Genomic DNA, 26,261 nt, shown 5'->3' on the forward strand with positions numbered 1-26,261 from the left:
AATTGCGACCACCATTGTCGTCGTATGTTTTTAACATTTCATAGCATGCCTTTGGAATACGATAACTTTCCATATTCAGGAGTCTACACCAGTACTTTATACAACGGGTGAAATACTGTACACAAAGATGGCTTCTACCTGTTTCACCGAGTACAATGTTTGAAGATACAGTTTTGCTAACACGAAGATATCTTTTGAAATAATAACTTTGTATTTTTTCAATGTTTGCACGATAGGTAAAACCCCATATTTCTGCACCATAAAGCAGAATCGGTGCAATTTTGCTATCAAATATAGTAGATGCCACATTCAAAGAGATATTTTGATATGTTTTGAAAAGAGAAAATATCAAAAATGAAGCCTTCCTGGCTTGTAAAGCTAATGTTTCACATGCTTTAGACCAGTACAATTTTGATGTGAAAACAATGCCAAGATATTTATAATGAGATAAAACCTTCAGGTTTGTACCATCATAAAGCCATTTTTCGTTATTTCGAAGATAGCCACCATTCCTGAAAACAATAATGCAGGATTTATCTAAGTTAACTTCTTGACCCCATTTGATACAAAATGATTTTAATGTATCCAGTTTTTGTTGTAAAACTATTACTGTGTCATCAATGAGAGTGACGTCATCTGCGAATAACAATAAAAGTATATCATTCATACCATTTTTCACAAATATTCCACGTAGGCCACATGCATTCATTTCATCTACTACTTCGTTGATAAAGAAAATGAACAGAACAGGACTGAGAATACATCCTTGTCGTAGTCCAGATTTTGTCGAGAATACTTCTGTTCGTACACTAGATATTTTCACACAAGCAGATACCTTATCATACATTGAGGATTCGTATTATTTTCCAATGTATACCTTTGGAGATAAGAGCATATAAAAGCTTGTTTCTGTCTATATAATCAAAGGCCTTCCGAAAGTCAATGAAAGCTGCGTAAAACCGATGTTTACATTTTCTTAAATACTTTTGGCATAGAGCTTGCAGAAAGAACATATTATTAGCTGATGAGTAATCGGGCCTAAACCCTGCTTGACATTCATGTAATATATCGTTTAAATATAACCAGATACGGATTCTGACTTCGAGGATAGAAGTGAATATTTTAAAGCAGTTTATAAGGCAAACATTGCTTCCTCATTAAGTGTTCGTAATTTGTAAAATACAGCACCCAACACCGTGCCCTAGATGCTCTGCATTAAAACACAACTGTATGAATTCAAACTTGAGGTATCCCCGTGAAGATCAGGGCTAGAATTGGTCTTCATCAACCAATGTTTGTCGTAAGATCGGGTACTAATGGGATCGGGTGGTCAGGCTCGCTGACTTGGTTGACACATGTCATCGTATCCCAATTGCGAGATCGATGCTCATGCTGTTGATCACTGGATTGTCTGGTCCAGACTCGATTATTTACAGACTGCCGCCGCCATATAGCTGGAATATTGCTGAGTGCAGTGTTAAACAACAAACCAACACGAGGCTCTTCCGATATTCTAATGTACCGGGCCACTGACCAATATCTCGTAAATGTCTGGCGAAAGATAAGGCGTTTGATGGAGTATAAAGGTATGACTGATTTATTTCGGGGAATTTATGGTCTCTGTGGTCAAAGGTTAAAGGTATAAACTTGGTTTGCATTTATATACGAGAATTTAATTATAGAAATGCTTTGTCTGCAGGTTAACACCTGCAATAAATCACTGTTCCCCCTGTGGTTAAATGTAGGCTGGCTATTGATTCGTTATCGATTATGTTCAGTAGTGTGTATACTAACGGAAAAAAGTAACTGTGCATAACACAAAATTGTATGAAACATTTTTTTTGTTGAAAAGTTATAAAAATAACCCTATATAAACACGTAGCAAAGCATGAAATTTGATGTCACGTATTGCGCGTGTCACGTACACTTTGTGCACAATTAATTTAGTTACTTTTGCATGTTTTGTTACACCTGAAGTTGACACACCTGATATTGAAATTGAAATTCTAGCCTCTGAAGGTTGTAGAAAACACGTTAATATCAACCTAAACTGCGCGAACGTCAGGCCTGCATCAACGCCAATGGTGGACACACACAATACTGTATTTGTGAACTGACGTTTGACACCACATCTCTTCAAAGACATGTCAAGAAGCCTAGTGTCAAATCATACTGATTTCGATATCATCCTGTCAACAGTTTAAACAGTGATCAAGGAAAACACCACAAATCATGTTATTATCTTTTTGCACCAAAAATGGCATAGCCTCAAATAATGAACAGTTACTGTATTCCAGTAGTATATATATACACATAGATCCCAGAACAACTCATAGAACAACTCTAATATATCCAAGATACTTTTATGGATTAAACTTCTTTTTTAATTTCTCTCACGACGTTTCGAGACCATTCCAGGTCCCTTCATCAGGTGAACTCATCAGTTCACCTGATGAAGGACCTGAAATGGTCTCGAAACGTCAGTTCACCTGATGAAGGGACCTGGAATGGTCTCGAAACGTCGTGAGAGGAATTAAAAAAGAAGTTTAATCCATAAAAATATCTTGGACATCAATGTACAACTTCTAAATGCCACTGAAAGACAACTCTAATATAGGTCTAAACTTCAACAAAATGACCATTAAGTAAGAACTGACTACTTACAAAAGCGAACCCATTCAAGAAAGACTAAAAAAACAAAATTACTGACCAAGTAAGTCAATAATTAAGTGGAAGACGATTGTTTGCTCTCGTAAGACAAACAGAGGGAGGGGGAGGGAGAGAGAGAGGAGAGAGAGAGAGAGAGAGAGAGAGAGAGAGAGAGAGAGAGAGAGAGAGAGAGAGAGAGAGAGAGAGAGAGAGAGAGACTAATTATAGTAATTAGGCACCCATTCAAAGATAAATCTCACCCCTACCAATAACACCAAAATAATTACGTTTAATACATGCGTATACTCATAACCAAAGATCCACAAGGGTGTCAGAACTGGAACCAGATGAACTTGAAAGTTAAAACAAGTTCTTGCAATTATCTGTCTGGGCCAAAAGCATTCACTGAAGAGATGTCCAACGTGAATCGACACTGATATTCATGCAAAGCCATGTCTGTACAAGTATGACCCTGGAATGTTTACTTTTGAATTTATTGGTGAATGTGAACATTCAAAATGTCTTACACGATACAGAGTGTAACCTCCTTGTGACTCCATGACAGACAGCTCTCCTCCTCATACTCCCAGTCAGCCTCCTGATCCTCTGATGGGGCAGTCTACGCCATTCCTGGTGTAAAGCAGTTTCCAATTGGGCCAGGTTCTGAACAGGAGGATTCTGCACACGACGACCAATCATGTCCCAGATATGCTCCAAAGGGTTAAGATCGGGCCCATCCAGTCGTGAGGTGTGTCATAGGCTGCTTAACTAAGTTCTGTGTGTATATGTTTTGGTACACTGTCAGCCGCATGCTTGAAAGATGTAAGGCTTATTTAGTGATAACTGCACATATAACTGTACATTTGTATCGCAGGGAGAACTGGTTTTCTGTTTCAGAATCAGGGTGCTTAAGTAAGTTAGGTATGTGTATATTCAACTATCGATAATCGAAATATCTAAGGCTGCATTCATTGGCAAGGGTGGACTGTGTTGTACTTGTATATGATATCCAGATGTTTTAAGAATGCTAACGTAAACACTATATCTGAAGTTTAAACATTGCTAAAACTAAATTATATGGTGTTTATATGGAACCATTCCATTATAAAATAGCTATATATGTGCGTGTTAAATATATCATTTCTGTTCACATTGACAACCTCAAAGGATGTGTCGAGAATTTTTACAATTTTTACAGCAATCAGATTGCTTGCTTATTTCACTGCGGGTCAGGCGATCGGGCACGACACAGGCCTCTTTGCGATGAATTAATGTACGTAAACTCATTAAGACACTTACACCAAACTGTTATAATGAGTTTACGTCCAAAGGAATGGCGATTAGCGCGCAGACAGCATCGATTCATCATGTTTTCATACGATGAAATAAACAAGAAAATCGGTAAGGTAGTGGTACAAATTCTGAGCTGGGATTATGGTTCGGAATCGAGAAATCACTTTTGGATGGTAGCTCACTAAGTACAGCTTCGACTTTTGTGATGTATGTCTAATTTTGACACCATGTAAGTCAATATTAGCACTAATTCTCCTTGTTCCATGGGAAGCATGTCGTTTTTCATTTTGATGTCTTCTTCCTCTCATCCTGAAAAAAGGACAATCATGAAGATGTGATTCTTCTCAATTGGAATCTAAATCTCCAACAAAGTAGTGAAGACTATTTATTATCCATGCAACTGACAACGGATGGTGGAAAATGAAGAGGACTTCTGTTGAAAATCTAAAGATTGTTATTAGGTAACGCCAGCCAATTTGCAGAACTAAGACAATGTTATAAGGTAGGTTAGGATCTGTTTGATCGGCAGTTTAGAAGTTAAAAATACCATGCAACATTCCGGCACAGATTCCTACACCGTTATTGTTTGGCAATGGCATAAGAATCCATACAGTACATTAAGAGTGAGTGAGTTTAGTTTTACGCCGCACTCAGCAATATTCCAGCTATATGGCGGCGGTCTGTAAATAATCGAGTCTGGACCAGACAATCCAGTGATCAACAGCATGAGCATCGATCTGCGCAATTGGGAACCGATGACATGTGTCAACCAAGCCAGCAAGCCTGGCCAGCCGATCCCGTTAGTAGCCTGTTACGAGAAGCATGGGTTACTGAAGATCTAACCCGGACCTTCACGGGTCAGAACATTAAGAAGTTGTCATCCTAACGTATCTTGCCTTTATAGGTAGATTAGTTATATTACTGGGTTTAACAGAGCTGTCAAGGAAATAGTATTAATGTAGCAACATGTGTGCAACAGACTATGCTCATACGCTGAATGCATTTTTCGGCCAAATGGCAACAGGCTGTAAATAATCAAATCTGGGGCAGGCAGTTTTCTGACCGACATGAGTAACCATGTCTCTTGTCCAGTCAATCCATTGTTATAGCATTCAATGACAAGCATAGCCTTCCTATTCATACCCTAGTACAAGCAGCCGCACATACACATACACACGCATGCACGTCGTCATATGAGCGAAATATTCTCAAGTACGATGTTAAACCCAATTTCACCTCACCTCCTATTCATACCAGGACACACATACAGAATGATCTTTTTGACTGGCATATAGAAGTTGATGAATAATAAGAGGGGTAAGGTACTTTATGGATACTTTATATTATGATGTGACTTTTTGTGACTTTTTTTGCTAGGGTGAAGTACTATAATAATATGTGCATTTATAATGCGTTGAACTTCATTCACTAGGTGTTAGTTCATAGCGCTACACACATCTTGTTACCAGATAATTTCAGCTGAAAGTGAGGCGTTAGAAGGTTAATAGTCATTTTTCCCACCGGGTATCCATTTTCTGCTGGGTGAACAGAGGCCACCCACCCAAGGACTCTCCGCGCTCAACGTTGCTTAACTTCAACTGATTTGTGACCTGAACTTTATGCACAGGGCCACACACCACCACTGTCACTATCACATATATGTTCACTATCACATATACAGAAATACAAAAAACCGAGTGTGTCCATTTTTGTTTAAACATGTCATACTCACTTGTATCGTTTTGCGGCATCCCTGATTCTTTACAAACACAATAAAAAATTGTAATCATATGATCGATCATAATCGACTTCTTAGCCGGATAAAATGAGAGTAAATGAATTTAGTTTTATGACACTTTTTAGCAATATTTCAGCAATACAGTGGGAAACACCAGAAATAGGTTTCATGTGGGGAATCGAACCCGGGTCTTCTGTGTGACCAGCAAACGCTTGAACCACTGGGCTACCCATTTGCCCAGTATAATGCAAAAAGTCAAAAACATTCTGTGAACCCTATAAGACATGCAGATGTAATGTGTAGATCATGCTCAAGCTATGTTTAGAAGTAATTGCAATCTGATTTTACAAGTGAGTCCGGTAATTCTGCACGCCCGGTAATTCTGCGCAGCGGAAATAGTGTACTTGCGTATCGAAGGTAAATATCGTCTGCTACCACATTTACGCTTGAAATCAGGACATTTCTACAAGGGACTGGCTTTTAATCACTAAACGTAAGTAGATAACAGTAATTGACAGATAAATTGACAGTTTATGAAAATTCGTTTTCTTCAGACTTTTAAACCTTTTTCCTCCTTACTTATAATTGGATTTAATATGAAACACACTTTTTTGAAAATAGTCTGGCCCTGTACGCTTCCATTCTTCGGATCTCCATCTGGATGTTATGCGAATCAGTTGCTGCGCAGAATTACCGGACAGCAAGCGATGTCGTCAGAACGCCGGTAAGGTCAACCGTATGGCATAATGCAACGTTAGAATCTTATAGTCGTCAATAAAACTTATATTTCTATTATCATGGCATCAGCTTGCTTGTAAACACTACATCAGTACACCGAGGCAAAGTGATGTCGTGTTTACAAGCAAGCTGATGCCATGATAACATATAGTACACCAACGTTCATGCCATGTTTAGGAGTAATAATATGTTGAGCATGTCAAAACAATACATGAGTAATCCAGTCTCCTGTACAACGTAATCTACGGCTTCCCTCTCGTTGGAGTCAAGCCATCATTGAAAATAGGGAGTATCCAGCAAACCAGTAGTGTGTATTCACAGGCAATGGGAAAACATTGTCTATAAAAACCTGTATATATTAATGATGCCTTACTGTCAAAACATTAATAGGCCTGATAGTTATATTTGTCTCCATGAAGATGGATTTCTGATGACTACCTACCTTTAGAGAACTGTCCCTGTCTTCAGATAGCTCTGATTGTACCATCTCAAGAAAAGCACTTGGAGAACTAAGCTCTGGCACGGTGTGGCTGGTGAAGTCACTCAAACCTGACAAGGAATTGTGAATAGTTATGGTTTTTGTGGAGGTGATGGGGTAACCTAGTGGTTAAAGTGTTCGCTCGCCACACCCAGGTTTTATTAATCACATGGGTACAATGTGTGAAGCCCACTTCTGGCATGGTGTTCCCAGAAATGGTTTTATGCTGTTTCTAGCAGTATTCAAGCAATGGCACGGCAGGGGACACCAGAAATGGGCTTCATACACTGAACCTATGTGGGGAATCAACCCCTAAGGCAGGGACAGCAAACGCTTTAACCACTAGGCCACCCCACATGTCGGAAATGTAGGTATTGGTTAATGTAAATAATGGCGACATGAATAGGTAATCTGTTCTGTGCGGATAAGTTTCTTTGCAACCTTTTGCATATTACTACCGTTGTTGATTCTTGACATGCTTTTTGAGAAGAACATATATATTTGTGAAGAAATGTTCATTCAGGGCCCAAATGCACGCAGCGATCTTAGTTACAATCAATCTTAGGCCCCTACAATCAACTTTACAATCGCCATACAATTGCCCTAATCCACTTGCACAAAGACTATCTTAGAGCGATTGTAAGACGGCATGTATTTAAGATCGCGATCTTAACTAAGATCGAACTCTTCAACGATGGAGGTACGAATTTCTGAACTCGACGCCTGTCTCCTCATTATGAAGAAGGTATGTTATTCCAACATTGAATCGGGTGGGACTAGTACTATGTATTATCGACTCGATAGTTATGTGGTTCACTACAGCAAATATCAATGTATCCGATGTTAAATCGGTTGTGCATTCTCCGTGTTGTTGAAGTGTCGAGGCCAACCGCACAGTTTCATGCAATATAAAAGCAATCTCCAAACGTAAAGCTGATTATTTGCGTGAAACAGACACTAACTTGAACGCCATTTTGTCACAGACTACAGTGATTTTAGCTCCTTACAATTGGTCCGGACCAATTGTAAGTTTCGATTGTAACTCACAATGATCTTAGCCTACAGCTGCTTTGCGCAAGTGGACGGCGATCGTAGCCTAAGCCTAAGATCGCGATCTTAACGATTAACATAGCGCTTGGACCGTTCTGTGCAAGTGGACCCATATCATTTGTGCTCAAATCAATTTCAGGAGTTTAATTAGAAATAGAGCCACCTTAGCATTTGTGCCCTTGTAAATACAGAAATTATGACCTTCACACCTCATTACGTTAATGCTGTTGTCACAAAACTAGTCTGTTTTGAAAGAATATGCACATCACAATTCACAACTTTGCCACTCATTGAAAGCACACAGTCATCTATGATCTAACCCACTGAGTCACCCAAGCTTCCACCAAATAACGAGTCAAACACAACTGGTAGTCAAGATCATGTTCCTTTTATACTCCTCTGATAAGTGCAAAATTGGTATGTTCTCCTGTCTGAATCTTCGACTACTCAATGCCATTTAAAACTGATTCAGCTGGAGAAATTGATCTCAGGAATGTGTCATATTTTGCCCAACCCATTCCAATCCTTTTTGAGCGATAACTGAGCCCCATTTCTCTCTCTCACACACACACACGTTCACAGTCACTATTTCAGTTCTCACTCTTAATCCCAACAGACCCTAAGCAAAGAGAGACAAACAGGAATCCAGGTATAGCTCAACCACCTACATTGAACTTTTGGCCTAACGTTTTGTAAACCAACTTTAGGAACTTCTCTAATCATGCTTTCTTCATAGCGTAACGCACATCTTCATAGCCTGTTGCATCTAACATTCCCTTAGTAAGTAAAATTAGGTTGAATGTACCTGATGTACTCTCTGAATGTGGTTGAAGATCAGTCAAACCGGTCTGGACTTGTCTCCCTTCACTTGCCATCCTTTCAGATGAGAAACTGGAACGTGGTCCATCATGACTCAACCCACTAGCATTTCCCAGGCTCTCTGACCCAGGCTGTGAGACATCAACAATACCTGCCTCCTGCCCACCACATGCTGGGTTATCTCCCCTTGGTTCTGCCTGACTGGGGATCGATGAGACATGAGTCCAAGGGGTCTTCCTTTCGGTGGAAGCAGGGGAACTTGGGTTATGTTGGGAATATGGAGGGGGTGAATCTTCTTGGTTTGGGGCAGCACTTGTCGGACTGTCATAAGGTGCCTCATTGTCTCTCTCTGTCATCCTTTCACGTTGGCCTCTTAAGAAACAAAAAAATGTTCATATTTTAAATCAAATGAAACAATATACAAATTGTTCTTCAGTGTTTAGAGCCAGATCCCAATTTGTAAATGAAATGTCAACCACCACAATCTTACAAACATGAAAAATGGAACATGTCACATTTGTTGACCCAAAAACCTATGCATCAAACTTTATTACATTTTGAAAACAATGGTTAACAGTGACCACAACAAGATTCAGCTTGCATTATGGCCGAAGTATATGCTGTGACCTTTACACCTATCACAAAGGTTCTTGTATTATATGCACATCGAAGTCCCAATAGTGACCATAGCAAGATTCAGCTTGGAGTATGGCCGAAGTTTATGCTGTGACCTTTACACCTATCACAAAACCGTTATGTATTGACAGAATATGCACATCAAAATCCTGAATTGTAGTCAATTCAAGGTCAAAATTTAAAATAGCACAAAACTGGAACATTATATATGTTAAGCCTCTATACTAGCTACACATAAACTAGGTTTTCTTTCGTCTAAACAAGGCTGGGTGACTGATAGCCATGAAGAGGTTTTCTTCAACATCTCTCGGCCTTACTGGTCTGGTGATTTTTGAGGAGATGATGATTACAATCTGAAGAAATGCATTTTTGAGCATGATAGATAAAATTTAGGTCAACATTTTCAATATCATTAGAAACTGTGACTTGAGCCCTACTACAAACTATACTCTGCAAAAAAAAAAGGATTAAATGCAAAAGTGGTGTTCAGGTGTGTTTTACTTGTGTATTGAATAAACAATAAACAGACCATGATAAATTGTTACTATTTGGCACAAGTCGTGGTCACTGACCAAGATTCATCATGGCACACGAGTGAATGAGTGAGTGAGTGAGCATGTTGTTTATGGTTCCCGCAATATCACAGCGAAGGACACCCGGAATGGGCTGCACACATTGTACCCATGTGGGTGTCGGTGTGACGTAACAAATAAAACTCTACGTTGTCACAGCCCAGCAGTTCACGTTGGACATTCATTTCATGTTGGCGTGTTTTGCCGCAACGCTCCCGATTCGGTTGCATAACGCCTGTTCTGTCCTGGAATGCACATAAAGTCACTGGCACTAGGTACCTGTTCTTTTATGGAACTCGCACAAAGACAGAGGCAGGGGGTCCTTCACACCTGTTCTGTCCGTGAATGCACAAAGGTCACTGGAACTAGGTACCTATTCTATTATGGAACCCCCACAAAGACAGAGGCAGTAGATACTTGACACCTGAATTCAAACATCCGTGTTCCATCTTGGCCAAAATAAAAACTTTGAGGCATCACATCTTCTCAGGAGCATCATTACAGCAAATTACTAGCAGACATACACTCATGTGACAATGTTAAGTGTTGAAATAAAATTTTGAAATGTAAGGATAAGGATGTTTAACCTTTGTTGAGTCAAGAATGAATGCTTGGGTTGACCCCTATGCTCTTTAAAACCTACCCGATTATCATCTTGGTATTTGATCCAACCTGCACGTTCTCGCAGTTGACAATGTTGATGTGACTTTGCTGACTCATGTTCACAGGTCCACGTTGCTGAGGGTTCTGTGGTGGAGGTGCAGCTGGGTGACCAGGGTAACGTGGGGCACCTGTGATGAAGTTGAATGAGAACATGAATTGGGTTTCGCACCATTTTGATAAGTATTTCAGTAATATTACAGCAAGTCAGTTTATTTGGAGGATTGCCATGATACATTTCTGAAATCAACAACTACGGACGGGGGTATATAACAGCACACTCTGGCAAAGGGATGCAACTCAGAACAGACCTCCAGGTCAACTATGAATTATGCCACAATATTCCAGCCATATCGCGGTGGCCTGTGAATACAAGGTGTATCAATGGCACGGTCTTTTTTGTCTGTATCGATACAAGATGACACACTCATGAAGATCCGGGTTAGAATTGATCTTCAGCAACCTGTACTTGTGGTAAGAGGCGACCAATGGGGTGGGGTGGTCAGAATTGCTGACTTGGTTGACACATGTTATGAGATCAAAACTGCATAGATCGATATTCATGATGTTGAAAACTGGATTGTAAGGCCCAGACTCGATTATTTACCGCCATATAACTGGAATATTGCTGAATATTATATGCCTAACATATCTATGCCTGTATGTATATAATGTGTGTTTATATATGTATGTGTGTGTGTCTGTGTCTGTAATGTATGTAGTAATGTAATGTATGTAACGTATGTAACGTATTTAATGTAATGCAATGTAATGAGAGAGAGCATTCGAGGCCCTCCAGGCCCCCATCAGACCCAAAAGAATCTAATTCTGGCAGCGTGTACATCGAATCAGAACCAATCTGACAAACAGCAAACCTGGAAGCCCCCGCTGTGGTGGCCCTCCTTGTGAAAGACCTGGACCTTCACCATGGTAGTGAGTGTGGTAATGAACGACTCTAGGCAAGGCAACACCTTGGGCCATTGTAGAGTCAGATGGTTGATGATTGTTCCTCTCACTCTCCGATTGACCAGGGGCTCTAGCATCTGAAGATTCATTGGTACTTCTAGATTGGATAGAAGACCCATTTATGTTGTTAGGTCTTTGTAAGTTAGTGGAATCGAAACTTTGATGGCCCACTTCTGGGGCTGGCGTTGCCATAACTTCTTGTTCTCGGTGACCCATAGCTGCTTGTCTTACTGCAATTGATACCGCAAGATTAATATTATCCGTAGAATCTTTGGGTGGTCTAGAGCCCCTTGTGTCACGAACAGTAACTCTTTGACGACTGTCCTCTCGCTCTCGTTTGTTTCTGTACTGTAAGTGATTTTGCAGTAACATTCTGATATCTCTCTGACCGCATCTGGAATCTTTGTCGTACCACCTCACTTCTTGGATGGTGGAGAGACCACCAGGCGGGTGGGCCTTCCTCTCTTTGTCTAAATAGAGAGGTCTCACACAGTATTTAAGTCCGGGATGACACTTCGATGCCAATCTAGTATTTCCTATCGCCTCATCCTTGATTAATTTTGCAACCTCTTCATCCTGTAGATTCTCAGTGGCCAACACAAGTATAAGTGTGGCTACCTTTGTTAGGTTTCTACCGGCTTCAGTGTGTGCTGATGCCCCTGGCAGATCAGTGTACAGACAAACTTTGGGTTTCTCTCCGTTTTCTACAGTTATTTCTTCCATTTGTTCCAATATTTCCAGGGCCTGGTTTTTGTCGTTTTCGGCAAAAAGCAAGGCAACATCATAGTGTTCAGTTTCATTCTGTACATCTGATGAGGTATCCAAAACGGCATCAACCTCTGTGTCATCATTTTCACCTCCCGTAGCCATCTTTTCTGTGAACATGATGAGGCAGTGAGTGAGTATGCTTTTACGCCACTTTTAGCAAGATTCCAGCAATATCACGGTGGATATGGGCTTCACACATTGTACTCTTGTCGGGAATCGAACCCGGGTCCACAGCGTGACGAGCGAACGCTTTAACCACTAAGCTACTCGTCCGTTCTTTGTGATATACTGATCTCTGTGTTGTCTTTTGCCACTAAACCTTTATAGTCGTGCTTTTTGGACTGTATACGTTACTATAATTAGTGCTTCTCTCATTTTAGAATATATCACAAGTAAACATTTAAATGTAATCTTGTACTTATGAATGACGGAAACAAATATTCTATTGTGAGGTTACCAGTTTAAATTATCAATGATTAATACCTACTTTATTTAAAAACAGTAGTTATTGTATGTAGGAATATTTCTTTATTCTTTTCGCACTCAGCCACGGAATGTTCAAAAATTGAACATGATTTTTTCAAAATGTCATTTCTTGATGGAATTCATATTCTGATGCTATGTCTCTATGCTGGAAAGGACTAGCAGCATATTTGAATATGTGTAAACAATTAGAAAACCATTTTCACCAGATACTTTTATAAACACATATAAACCATGAGCATATTTTATCAAAAACATTTACTGAAAAACATCTTTCAGCGATTTTTTTACCTGTTTCAGTGTGTGATGACGGTGTATGTGAATCTATTTACATATATATATATTTTTTATAAGTCACAATCATTATTGTTTTCACGCATTTTCTGGCAAAATGTCTCATCAAATATTTGAATGCTGACCCACAATAAACAAACAATTACCATATCAAATATTAGCTGAAGATTCACTTGCCACCAAATCCACCTAAATGGGGGGGGTGGGGGTGGGGGGTCGAGCTTCAGTGCTGCCCTATCTCAATAGGTTAAGTATTAAGGTCCGGGTTAGAATTTGTCTTCAGCAACCCTTGATAGTCGTAAGAGGCGACTATCGGGATCGGGTGGTCATAATCGCTGACTTGGTTGACACACGTCATCCTTTCCTAGTTGAGTAGATCGATGCTCATGCTGTTGAGCACTTGATTTTTTGGTCCAGACTCTATTACTTGCAGACCGCCGTCATATACCTGGATTACTGCTGAGAACAGTGTTAAACAACAAACCAGCCAACCCAAAGCCCCCTTACAGATGCATAGCAGGGTATGGGGAGGATAGTGCTTTTGGTCATACAGTCACATGGAGGTTATACTCGGTATTGACCTTGAATCGTGTAAGACATGCAAAATGACATTTTATATATTTACATTCACCAATAAATTCAACATTAAACATTCCAGGGCCATACTTGTACAGACGTGGGTTTGTATGAAAATCGGTAATTTTCTTTTTAAAATGAGCAATTATCATCCTAAATCAAAACGGATTAAAATGATTTTGTCGTTCTTATGAGTCAAATGATTATACGGGTCAGAAAAACTCATGTTTTTTGTCCATCCTGGTCACCACGATAAGTTTTATCAGTGACCATATAATAGATATTATATGGTCTCTGGTTTTATGTACGTGTTGCAAACCTATCATTGCAAATATACAGGGGTTGCTTAATTAAGTTCATTGTGTATATTTAGTCTATCTTTAAATTTTGCTCCACTTGTGACTACCAGTATATTCATTTTACTGGGTTTAAGGAGATTACATGACTAGATGACGCGCGGGACAGAAATAGAACCAAGTGCATGCTGACTAAAGCCGGCCAGCTGACTCAGCAGACCAATGACATTACTCTTACTTTCGGTTTACCCCGAGTACAGATCGTTACCTAATTTCGCTGGTGTTATTTTACACGCACATATCAATCGTACTAGATATCGACCTAAATCCTAGTATCTATACAACACATACCACATGTAATGTTAGTTTTCATATCAAGTCTCATGTCAGTTTCAAATGACAGGTTTGAGGAATGTAATAAACACACGGCTTGTCAACGTGTTGGTAGTACCAGGGATACTCTACTCTCTATAGAGTCTCCCTGGTAGTACGAGAGGACTGTGCTGGTACTGATTCTACAGCCCATATATTGATGTTGAGATTGATAGACATCACACATATTGAGATATTACTCGCCAAACATATGTAATGACCAAGTGATTGTTGTGTGAAATCAAGCACGACTGTACATAATTAGGGTTGGTAGAACATGGACCATGACGTTGTCATAAGATAGGTCGTTTGAAAGACTAGCGTGACATAACACATTCCGAATGGAATTATGTATAATAATACATCTTCAATGGGTCATGTATACTCTGTTCTCTAGGAATATAAACCAATTAACTTACCAATTAGGCGTCTATTGAAGCCCTCGAAGTACAGTAGGCTTAAATGGATTAAACTTCATGGGTGGGTGGAGCTGATGTGACCACGTGACCATGTTTTTGCACACATTCCTTCTCACCTAACACGGAAGTGCATCATGTTTATTTAGTGTATTGATCTCAATTGTTTATTGATCTCAATTGTTTATGTTGAGAAAACACGTATTGTACCTTACAAAAATCAACACAAAGCCTCATTATGAACGGAGACCTGTGAACTGAAGATATGCCTCGCATGCATATTATAATGTAATTAAATTTACCTTTACAAAACATGACAACATAGATAGAAATACTACTGATGTTACAATGACTTGAAGATGTAGGCATTGTATATAGCCGTTATCTTTTATTGGATAAAATATAGACCACATAGACACCATAAGCACTAGTCATAATTAATTGGGGTTAATATATATCCCACTGGCTTAAAACGAGCAATGTTTAATTGGGCTGAAGAAATACCCCAGTGGCATTATAAATAGTAGTACGTTTGTTGGACTAAATATAGACCATGTGGGCGTTATGAATAGCAGTATTCTTTACTAGGACGACTAGACTCCTTAGCTTTATACAAGTTGTAATGTCTCACTTCCTTTTCTTCTCCTCTTCGTCTTCTCCGCCTCGACCCCTTTCTCTGCTCCTCTTCTTGCTCTTCGTCTTCTGCTTCTCCACTCCTTCGTCTTGTCCTCCCTTCTTCTTCCTCTTCCAATCCTCTCCTCCGCCTGGGCCCTTCCTCCTCTCCTCTTCCCCCTTTTCCCATCCTCTTCGTCTTCTCCGCCTTCGCCCCTTCCTCCTCTCCTCTTCTTCCTTGTTTTTCTCTATATGAGCGGTATGCTCCTCTCTATGCTCCCCTTTCTATGCTCCTCTACTCCTTGTTTTTCTCTATATGAGCGGTATGCTCCTCTCTATGCTCCCCTTTCTATGCTCCTCTACTCCTTGTTTTTCTCTATATGAGCAGTATGATCCTCTCTATGCTCCCCTTTTCTATGCTCCTCTGCTTCCTTGTTTTTCTCTATATGAGCGGTATGCTCCTCTCTATGCTCCCCTTTCTATGCTCCTCTTCTTCCTCTTCGTCTTCTGCGTCTCCGCTCCTTTGTCTTCTCCTCCCCTCTTCTTCCTCTTCCTCGGTATGTCAGGAAAGTTTCCGATCGCACTCACAGAAAATGTCTCTCAGGCCAGGTTTATGAGCAATCTTAGAAAGAGAGCAAGAGACAACCCATGTGTATGGGTAGCTCATTCCAGTTCATGGCAGCCGCCACTTGAAATGAACGAAAACCACAGGACCATCAACTTCTATTTTTGAATCTGAAGTAAGTTTTTGTCACTGGAGCGAAGCTATCTGCATGAAAGATATGGTTTGAACAATTCTTCTGGATAGGCCTTCCTCCTCTCCTCTGGTAGACAAGGGTTAAAACTTTAAAGTTCACTCTAGCTTTTATGGGCAACCAGTGTAACTGTTTTAGAATAGGGGAAAACTTTGGTGCGTTGCTCACAATACGTGCAGCAATATTTTGAATGCGTTGCAGGTGGTTTAAGAGCTCCTGCGGGATGTTTAAAAGCAGGCTATTACAATAGTCTATTCTGGACAGAATGATGGAACAAACAAGCTAGGGCAGCTGTAGAATGTTCAGTCGGTAGATGCCGTATTTTTCCGATGGTCCGGATATGATGATAACAGGCCTTGCAGATCTCCGATACTTGTCTTTCCATTGAAAGGTCTGACTGTAAGTATACTCCTAGATCTTTTACAGAAGTTGAGAAACAAATCTGTGTTTTCCCAATAGTCAGATGGCTGATGTTCACCTTTGACACACTGGCTTTAGGACCTACAAGCACTGACTCTGTCTTGTCCTCATGTAGTTTTAGCATATTGCCATTCTTTTCATGACTAAAAGTCTTTACTGAAAGGCAGCAGTCCTCAAGATTGGTCAGTGGTGATGTATCGCTTGCTGTCAACCATCTGGGTGTCGTCAGCATATAGATGATGCAGTACCTGGTGATTGCTGATAACCTGCTCCAGCTGCCTGGTCTACAGGGTGAAGAGTAACGGTCCCAGCGCATAGCCCTGCGGTACTCCGTAGTCAACTGTAACGGCGGAGGAATGAGACGTCTTGATGGCTACTCACATAGAACCGAAACAAGGACAAAACGGTCTCTCCAATTTCATACTCATCTGATAGTCGATGTAGCAGTTTCTGGTGATCAACAGTATCAAAAGCTGCTGAGAGATCTGGCAGGACTAATGCTTCAACTTTGCCGTTATTCACTGCTTGTTGCAGTCCCTACAGTCAGCAGAGACGATCTACATGGGCGGAATTTTCACTTCATGCCATGAGCTTTGGGGTCAGGTATACATGGTTTAAACATATTTATTCCAAACAATGTACATATGATCCAAAATAAATTGAGTGACGGTAATATGGTACTAAATTGTTTACAATTTTTTTAAAAAGGAGTTTATGAAGATGTCTTCTTTCTTCCAATGACGTAAATTATTTTCCCATGTATATGTAGTCCATGCTCGAAGAGGTAACAGTACCTATGCCCGGTATACGCCCTGCTTCCAGATTGACAGACGGCAACATACAGAAGGTTCTTCAGTCTGCTTAAAAGTCACGTCCATGAGAAGCTTCACAGAGACCTTGCGCCATCTAAAGTTCAAACAGACTTTGAACTAGCTGCCATTCGTGCTGTGGAAGCCGAATTTCCTGCTGCAGAGATCAAGGGATGCTATTTTCATTTCACACAAGCCATCTGGCGCAAGACTAGCTAGACAGTATAAGGATGACCCCGATGTTCAACAATGGGTCCGGCGTGCTGCAAGCTTACCGCTCCATCCACAAGAGTTGGTGCAAGAAACGTGGCTTGAATCCGTGAATTCTTCCCCTGACCGTGCTGAGGACTTCTGTGATGATATGGTTGTGAACTGAATAGACTATGATGCCACATTTCCTCTCCACCTGTGGAACCATCACCAAACACGGGCCCCCGCACGAATAACAACCTTGAGGGCTTTCACAACAGACTCAATCAAACCATGCCTCATAACCACCCGAACATATACAGATTTATTGCCGTTATTCGGAAGATAGAGTCCGCAGATCGAGTCAAGCTTGCACAGGTTGACTTTGGGGCAGCTCCACCTACACAGAAACGGGTCTACAGGGAGGTAGAGAACAGGATCCAGAGATTGAAACTCAAGCAGAGAGCCATGTCACCGCTAGAATTCCTTGATGCCATCGGACACTTGATTAAGCTCGGCTTTACCTCATTTTCGGATTCTGTGACTTTGTCTTATTCGTATTTGTCCAGTGCTTCTCATGTTATCTTGGGGCGGTGGGGTAGCCTAGTGGTTAAAGCGTTGGCTCGTCACGTCGAAGACCCGGGTTCGAATCCCCACATGGGTACATTGTGTGAAGCCCATTTCTGGTGTCCCCCGCCGCGTGATGTTGCTGGAATATTGCTAAAAGCGGCGTAAAACCAAACTCAGTCATTCAGTCAGTCATGTTGTCTTATTCTCGGATTCAATATGGTTTGCCCATATTGTTGTAAATACTTTGATAAATCTTAGTCCAGTGCTTATAGTGCTTTGTTTAATTTGTTTTACACAAGTGTGGGTCATTCCATTCTAAACTCTCAAGGTAAAAGGAAGGAGATTAGATGTGCAATCATCTGTAAAGTTGTTTGTATAAGGGTGTGTGACTAATGGCACGTGTAACTAATGGGAGGATACCGTTAATTAGGACTCTTTTCTAAAGCGTTATATACATACTCGGCGTCATTAATAAAGGGTCAAGCTATTGGTAATACTATCTCTTAAAAGTTGTAAAATCTTCCTATTTGTTTGAAATATATAGAACTGAATGTTTTACAAACTTTCTTAACAATATGGAAAACCACACCAGGCCGTTGAAATGTCATTATTGCGTTCTTTAACGTCCGATACATTCTGTTACGAATGGCACATTTTTTATCTAAATTGTCAATATGAAATCCACCTGCCACTTAATGTCAATGATTTGCACGTGCAAGTCGCTCTATCCATGGAAGGTGAAGGACAATTCACATGCATTGATGCTTTTTCACTGTCGTTCACTGTAAAGATCCGGGGTAGAATTGGTCTTCAGCAACCCACGCTTGCCACAAAAGGCGACTATGCTTGTCGTAAGAGGCGACTAACGGGATCAGGTTGTCAGGCTCGCTGACTTGGTTGACACATGTAATCGGTTCCCAATTGCGCAGATCGATGCTCATGCTGTTGATCACTGGATTGTCTGGTCCAGACTCGATTATTTACAGACCGCCGCCATATAGCTGGAATATTGCTGAGTGCAGTGTAAAACTAAACTCACTCACTCACTCACTGTTCAGTTCCTGTTTGAAATCGCAGCTTAAATTGAGACGTTTTTTGACACATGCTAAAATCTGGTCAAACTCAGCGGCAGGTTGCTGTCCGCTTTGATGTGAGTCAGAGTGCTATTGGTAGACTGTAGCGCAGATTTAGGCCAATGGGTTAGTGGAATATGCACGTCGACCAGGTGGCCCCAGAGTCACAACAGTCCGAGATGGTAGGTACATGATTAACACTGCGTTACGTAACAGATTCCTTAACCCCTCATTTTGGGCTAAATACATGGTCACGATATAGACTGAGTGAGTGAGGTTTTACTAGCAATATTCCAGCAATATCACGGCGGGACACACTAGTTATTGGGCCTCACACATTGTGCCCATGTGAGGAATCGAACCCGGGTCTTTGGTATGACGAGTGAACGCTTTAACCACAAGGCCACCGCACAACCGACTCAACGCGTAGCCGAAAAATGTGCGCAAGGCCATCGAGCCTAGTCCTTTCTAAAAAGTGGCTTCGTCATTTTAGTTTGTTTTGGTTTAACAATATTCCAGCAATACGGAGGCAATCCATTCATATATGGGATACGATGACATGTGACCACCCGATGCTGTTACCCGCCTTTTACGACAAGCATGGGTTGCTGACGACCAATTCTAACCCATATCATCACAGGTTCGTACGTTAGACTGTGGACACAAAGTCATGTCCGCTCGGTTTTGACGAGTAGTACATTTCACGCAGGTGTTCGGCAGCAGCGTCACGTGATGTTGTGTGACGGGTTAAACCAATCAGGACCTACTTCCGCTGCACGAGTTTTTGGAGCGCGTTAATTCCATGAACAGAATCAGACGTGAAGTATTATAACAAGCTAGTGAGTTGTTGTTTATTTACAACACAGACCTGATAATAGGATTCGTTATATTGATACGGCTTGTGGGCACAGTGAAAAGTATCCACGGAGAAGACAAGACGTATTTCAACGTAATTTTATGCACTGCATGTGCTTGTTTCTTTCACAGAGAGAGAGAGAGAGAGAGAGAGAGAGAGAGAGAGAGAGAGAGAGAGAGAGAGAATAAATTTTGATCGGTCCCTAATGTCGGGGGACAGGACAGTCCGGAGTGATGCAATTATCAGGCTTTTACCATTTTATTGAAAGCCCAAGCAATTGTGTGATGGTGATCAAAATTTAAGCATTATCATGGCGAATTGTGGCGCTTTAGATGATTTGGCCACCTGTCCCCGGTTTGTTATATAGTCGTTACCTGGACCAGGGATACTCTACAACATAGAGTCTCCCTGCCTGGACTCACCACCCATATAAGGCTCATGAAGAGCAATGGACGTATTTATCAAACAAACATAAGTCATTAAAAAGCTGAAGCTAGTGAAAAGTTTGGATTGTTCTTCAGCAGCCCGTGTTTGTCGATAGAGGCGACTAACGTGATCAGGGCCCACTTGCAAAAAGCGATCTTAGCGCTTCAGTGATTGTAACTCCCATTCTCCAACACAGGCTTAAGATAGTCGTAGCGCTAAGATCGCTTTGTGCAAGTGGCCCCAGGTGGTTAGTCGCGCTGACTTTGGTGATGCTTGTCATAGTATCCCTGTTGCATCTATGCACAGGCAAATTGTAGCGCAAATAGGGTTGCGCAACAAAGAGAAAATGACCAGTCTTCTCATATGTCAATCACTGGATTGTCTGGCTGCTACTCTGTTATTTACACAACGCAGTCATATAGCTTGAGTGCGTTAGTAAACAACATACAAACAACAACACGTATGTGATGGTCTGTGTCTTAAAAAGAACGTTTAAAACAAGGTTGCCATTACCTGACACCAACTATAGGATTTCTGGAATATATACCGTAGTTCCTATAAACTGCGAGATGACAGTTGTTGTTTGTAGTGAAGAAAATTGAAATAGGTGGGTGAGTTTAGTTTTACGCCGCTTATTGGCAATATTCAAGCACGGCGGGGACACCAGGAATGGGCTTCACACGTTGTACTTATGTCGGGAATCGAACCCGGGTCTTCGGCGTGACCACCGAACGCTTTAACCACTAGGCCAACCCGCCGCCCCCGAAATTAAAATGCTGTATTGTGGTTGTAAAACCAGTGAAGGTGTTCGACTTCCACTTGTAGACACCTTCGATTCATCCGATCTGTTTATTGTCTGTGACAAATGAGATCATTCCTGTAACATGTCATTTTTGGGATTACACTTTCTCAGTAACGTTCGAGTCCCATCAGGGGTTCGAACCCAAACTCTCAGAGTCAGGACTCAACCCAACAAAAGTACTAGAATCTGTACTTGCTGAGCATGCGTAATCCCATATATAACATACGTTACATTTTATCACTTTCTAAATGGCATTGTTTATCCATAGCTTTCGGCTGTCGGTTATCTAGACCACGATTTGTCCGACTTCCGAGTGGCTCAGTGGGTTAGATCGCTGACTTTGTGAATTGGCGATTAGGTGCCTGAATCTGAGGGGGTGGGTTCTGATCCTGGATGGGACTCAACCTAACATATCCCCGGATGTCGTGTGTGTGTGTGTGTGTGTGTGTGTGTGTGTGTGTGTGTGTGTGTGTGTGTGTGTGTGTGTGTGTGTGTGTGTGTGTGTGTGTGTGTGTGTGTGTGTGTGTGTGTGTGTGGGTGTGTGTGGGTGTGTGTGGGTGTGGTGGGTGTTCCCTTCTGTGACCACGTATATCCATGAATCCAGCAAAAGGACATTCTGTATATAAATGTTTCAGATCGGTTCATATTTTATGACACTGATTATCATCCAAATAATGTTAAAGATTATGCAAGTATGAACAATCAAAAATTACTAAAATTATGAAAAGGTCCCAAAATCACTAAAAACATAACATCCTTCACCCTAACAATGGCGTATCTGCACTTACGAGTGTAGTAATTCTATTTCATTTAACTAGTACGCATCGCAATTTCTGGAGGTTAAGAATTGGCACTACTCAAAAAGTTATTTTCAGAGTTTCATCATGTACAGACGCTGAAAAAAATAAAATACTTCTATGCCTTCTCACCTTCAAATTGTATTATTTGAAAACAAAAACAAATTAAGTTTAGCGAAGACACCTATGCGGGAATTTGGCACGCTAGACTTTCAATCGTTTTCCGTTTAAAGTATCACGGTTCCAATATGACATTTTAATGATTCCCGGGACATATCACGTGACTTTCCATGGCACGATGTAAACGTGAGGGAAGATTGGAAAGCGAGAAGTTCTCTCGTATATAGTTTCAAATTTGTAAGTGTCAGTATTTTTTTATGACATAAATGCAACAAATTGTTGAAGTGTCACCATTGACATTCTAGTATCAGACGAAAGCTGTCGGAAATGGCTGATTTCAAAGATTGACATGGAGCGGCGCGTTGCGTGTCAGATTTTGCGGAGTCGATCAGACGTTCACTAAACTTTTGGGACAGAGGGCGAGCTACTTTTAAACCAAATCAGATAAATTGATAGTTTTCTTATTTTGTGTTTGTGGTGTCAGGAAATACTTTTCATGTATTAGAAACTTAATAAACAATTTTCGTGGTAGTAACGTTAAAATGGGGCATCTCCACTACTTTCATTTTTCGAGGAAAATATCACAAATGCCTCCAGGCTGCTGGTTTATTCATAATTCTTCGGATGTTTATATACGTGACAAGATAGAAATGACTGTTGAAACAAGTTTACTGTTTGAAAGATCACATCAGCACCCTCTGTACCTCAGATTTCTAAAGAGCGACCATAACATATTTGATGGACAGTCATGCAAAATGTATTCGACACTTGACGTACAGTCATTGGACATAAGTATTCGTCACTGTGCATAATTTCCATAGACTTATCATGGGACCCTCTATTATCGTGCTAGTTAATGTTGTCGCCATCGGGATTATGAACGGCTACTGACATTTAGCATTTTATATATATTTTCAGTTGACTGATGTTTAATCTTCATTTCCGTCACAAATAATGTGACACATAGTCGCAATTCGTTTAATACCATTGCGGCAATTCCGATTGTCTCGTTTGACCCGGAAATTGAAGCAACTCTCTATTATCGCGGTATTGGTATTTTGTTACTATGGCACGCGGTACAAGCAGATGACACTGTGAAATGTTTACTAAGACAAGTAACGAATCTAAATAGTTTGATCATTAAAAATATTTAGGAATTTCATTCACATTAGCAATATCATCATGTTTTTAACCCAAACATCTGAAACTTCTATTCATTTGGATACAAGGTAACAATCACCTTACAAAATATTGTTTTTCCGCCTTAAAACGTACCATACAAGTTGCTGCCGTGTGTAGAGTGAAGTTGCATAGTACGTCACTTCCTGTTACATTTTTCGCAAGGAAAATATGCAAATGACCTTATAGTTGTCGCAGGATTACTCTTGACGAAGTAAGTTTTGATTCATGCTAGATGTAATGGCAATAGGGGTCATACTAGTTTCAAAATGTTCTAGAACTTACTGAAAAGATGAATGCTTTAATATTTCTACGATTAGACATGACATTCCAATGAAATAAATGACTTTTTCAAGAGGGATGAATATATTGTACATAATTTGCATATGAAAACAGCCGATGCGGGGCATGGTGTTTCTGCTTTCCCAATGTTTTCGCGTGCCGCGATAATAGAGAGTCCCAGAATACATGGGAAAGAGTTCCTTCCGTTCCCCCAACTCTAAACCAAACCCTAACCCTAAACCTAGCCCTAACTTAAATTTTGGACTTTTAATCATAGTGTGAGTTCACTAGTAATTGTTGTGTTAAGTTTTGTTTATAATTCTAGAATATTTATACATATTATTTGGGATGGGGGAACGGGAGGAACTCTTACCCTTACATGTTAATTTGGTGCAGCTAGAAAAATTGTCTTGAATTTATTTTTCGTTTGATCTTGTTCATATTTTGCACATGTGTCATGAATCATCTCAGCTGCACAGACATAATTTCCGTTTTATTTTCCATTCAGTATTTCAAGAATGACCACACTTTGATGTGTGTCATGGTTATGACAATTTTTAACATGGCGGTCTATGAGGAAAGAATACACAATCATGTATATATGTTGCTCATGTAACTACAATGCGGAAAATACTTGAACTAACATTACATGGAAATTGTGTATCTGTGACCAAGATGATTTCCTAAAAACCTGTAAAATTTGACAACCAAATAACGACAACAGAGTTAATGAAAATGATTACAGCTACACTAAAATAACATGGAAATGTATGAGAATTTTGCCGACTGACGAATACTTATGTCCCATGTTCCATAGACTTACATGTTAATTTAGTGTAGCATAAATCATTTTCATGATTTAATTTGCGTAAGATCCAAGTCAAATTTTGCACAATTGTGAGGAATCATCTTACCTACAATCACATAAATTTCTATTTAATTTTCTGTTGCATATTTATCGAATGGCAACATGTTAATCAACATATGTACAGTGACGTGAATTCCTTTAACATTGCGACCTATGGGATTGTGCATTGTGGAACCATACGTAAGTTGATAAATGTGATCTCATTAGTTAAATAGTGGTCGGAAAATTGAACTGAAATTGTGTGCACAGAGGAGAGATGATTTCAAATTTGCCTGTCAAATTTTCAAAGATCCATCCTAAACGCACTTCATGCAAATTATTTATTCTACACTGAAATAACATGTAAGTCTCGTGAAATTACATCAAGTGTCGAATACCTTTTGCACGACTCTGTAACTCATCCCCAGGGCCCCGTTTCACAAAGCTCTCGTAGGCCTAAGATCTCGTAACTTTATTTGGCAGTCGTGATCTCCTATACTGTAACATAGGAGATACGACTGCTACGAGAAAAGTTACGAGATCTTAGGCTTACGAGAGCTTTGTGAAACGGGGCCCAGGTTCACTGAGATGTTCCCAAGCCAGAATTAGAATACAGCCCTTGTGATGATGTTTAGCATCTCAGTCTTTTCCAAAACATGTCTTGATTAAAAAAAGTATGTGATGGACTGTAGAATACTAGAAAGACTTCAGGGATGAGGGGACGAGTAGTCCAGTATGTGTATAACAGCTCTCCATCTTGTTCTAAACGTAAAAAGTGAAGTGATAGATGAAGTTGATCGCATGTCTCATGTTTCAACAAAATGGTTTGTTTGCTCTTGATATCAATCACTGGTTTGTCAGGTCCAGATTCCAGTAGTTATATCTGCTAAAATATTCCTGAGTGAAACTTTGAATGAGTAGTAAATCGAAAGAGAAATATAATTTGACATAGATTTTTTCAAGAATACCAGTCATGGATTTGAAAAGCATTTGTTTTAGGTGTGATATATCCTGTGAAACTTCACCCTTACAATGCACATGTTATTTGATTGAAAAATGAATCTAGAGACCGATGGTGTAAGATCAATAGCTTTCCTGTAGTAAATGTGATAGCAAATCATATAAGCCGATGAAGTAACTTACCAATCATACAAGTATTTGGTATTATATCCCATCTGAATGACAATACTTTGAGTTCCCTTCAGAATAGATCTGTTCAAGCTTCAAACATGTAGAAAACCAGCCAAAATCTGCTGCACAGACTATCAAATCCTGATAAGAGTTAATGTTTTCAGTTTTTCTGAGGTTTGATTTACACGCATCTCCAGACATTTTCGATAATATATTATCTGAGGAATGTGCAGACCAGTCCGTACTGGATATGCTGGTCATACTGTTCCAGGCATTGGTGTCACAAGACCTTTACAGGGGCATTATTGTCCTGAAAGATCCAGGGCTTGTTAAGAAATTCTTTGGCGACAACAGGCCGCATCTCAAAATACTTAGCTGTGTTTATATTGCCCTAGTCTGGTACCAATACGCCTACACCATTGTAGCTGCCTACCACCACCACAACTACCACCACCACCAAGCCATGACGCTAGCTCGTGACCTTTTAGCACATTGAGACATTCTGGTCTTGTCTTCTCTGAGCCTTTTCTTAAAACACATACCCCGGTATGTTGTTCATTTTCCAGTTACTACCTGTATCAGGGTGGTC

The 26,261-nt window shown here is 40.3% G+C and overlaps 2 protein-coding genes across 3 annotated transcripts in view; one reads left to right on the plus strand and one right to left on the minus strand.

Moving 5' to 3' along the window:
* Nucleotides 1–2,990: 2,990 nt before the first annotated feature.
* LOC124276535 lies at nt 2,991–14,903 on the minus strand. 2 transcript variants are annotated; one of them, XR_006898556.1, is made up of 7 exons: nt 14,808–14,903; nt 11,509–12,474; nt 10,617–10,764; nt 8,752–9,137; nt 6,861–6,967; nt 3,927–4,251; nt 2,991–3,001 (listed from the first exon to the last, which is right to left on the minus strand). XR_006898556.1 is itself a non-coding variant. In XM_046712165.1 (6 exons), exons 2-6 carry the CDS (start codon nt 12,467–12,469, stop codon nt 4,225–4,227), a joined length of 1,629 nt encoding a protein of 542 aa, XP_046568121.1. In that variant the 5' UTR covers nt 12,470–12,474; nt 14,808–14,903; the 3' UTR covers nt 3,311–4,224. The 2 variants fall into 2 exon arrangements, 1 of the variants encoding a protein (XP_046568121.1); XM_046712165.1 differs by lacking the exon at nt 2,991–3,001 and having other exon boundaries at nt 3,311–4,251.
* A 7,509-nt stretch (nt 14,904–22,412) lies between these two features.
* The window catches only part of LOC124276536 (putative deoxyribonuclease TATDN2), a 54,598-nt gene continuing 50,749 nt past the window's right edge, over nt 22,413–26,261 (plus strand). The window contains exon 1 of the mRNA XM_046712167.1: nt 22,413–22,470. The gene's annotated coding sequence lies outside the window, so the exon portion shown is untranslated. The remainder of the gene's footprint in view (nt 22,471–26,261) is intronic.

The sequence above is a fragment of the Haliotis rubra genome, unplaced genomic scaffold (assembly GCF_003918875.1).
Source record: "Haliotis rubra isolate DU_JTF1 unplaced genomic scaffold, ASM391887v1 Scf21, whole genome shotgun sequence".
Taxonomy (NCBI): Eukaryota; Metazoa; Mollusca; class Gastropoda; order Lepetellida; family Haliotidae; genus Haliotis; species Haliotis rubra.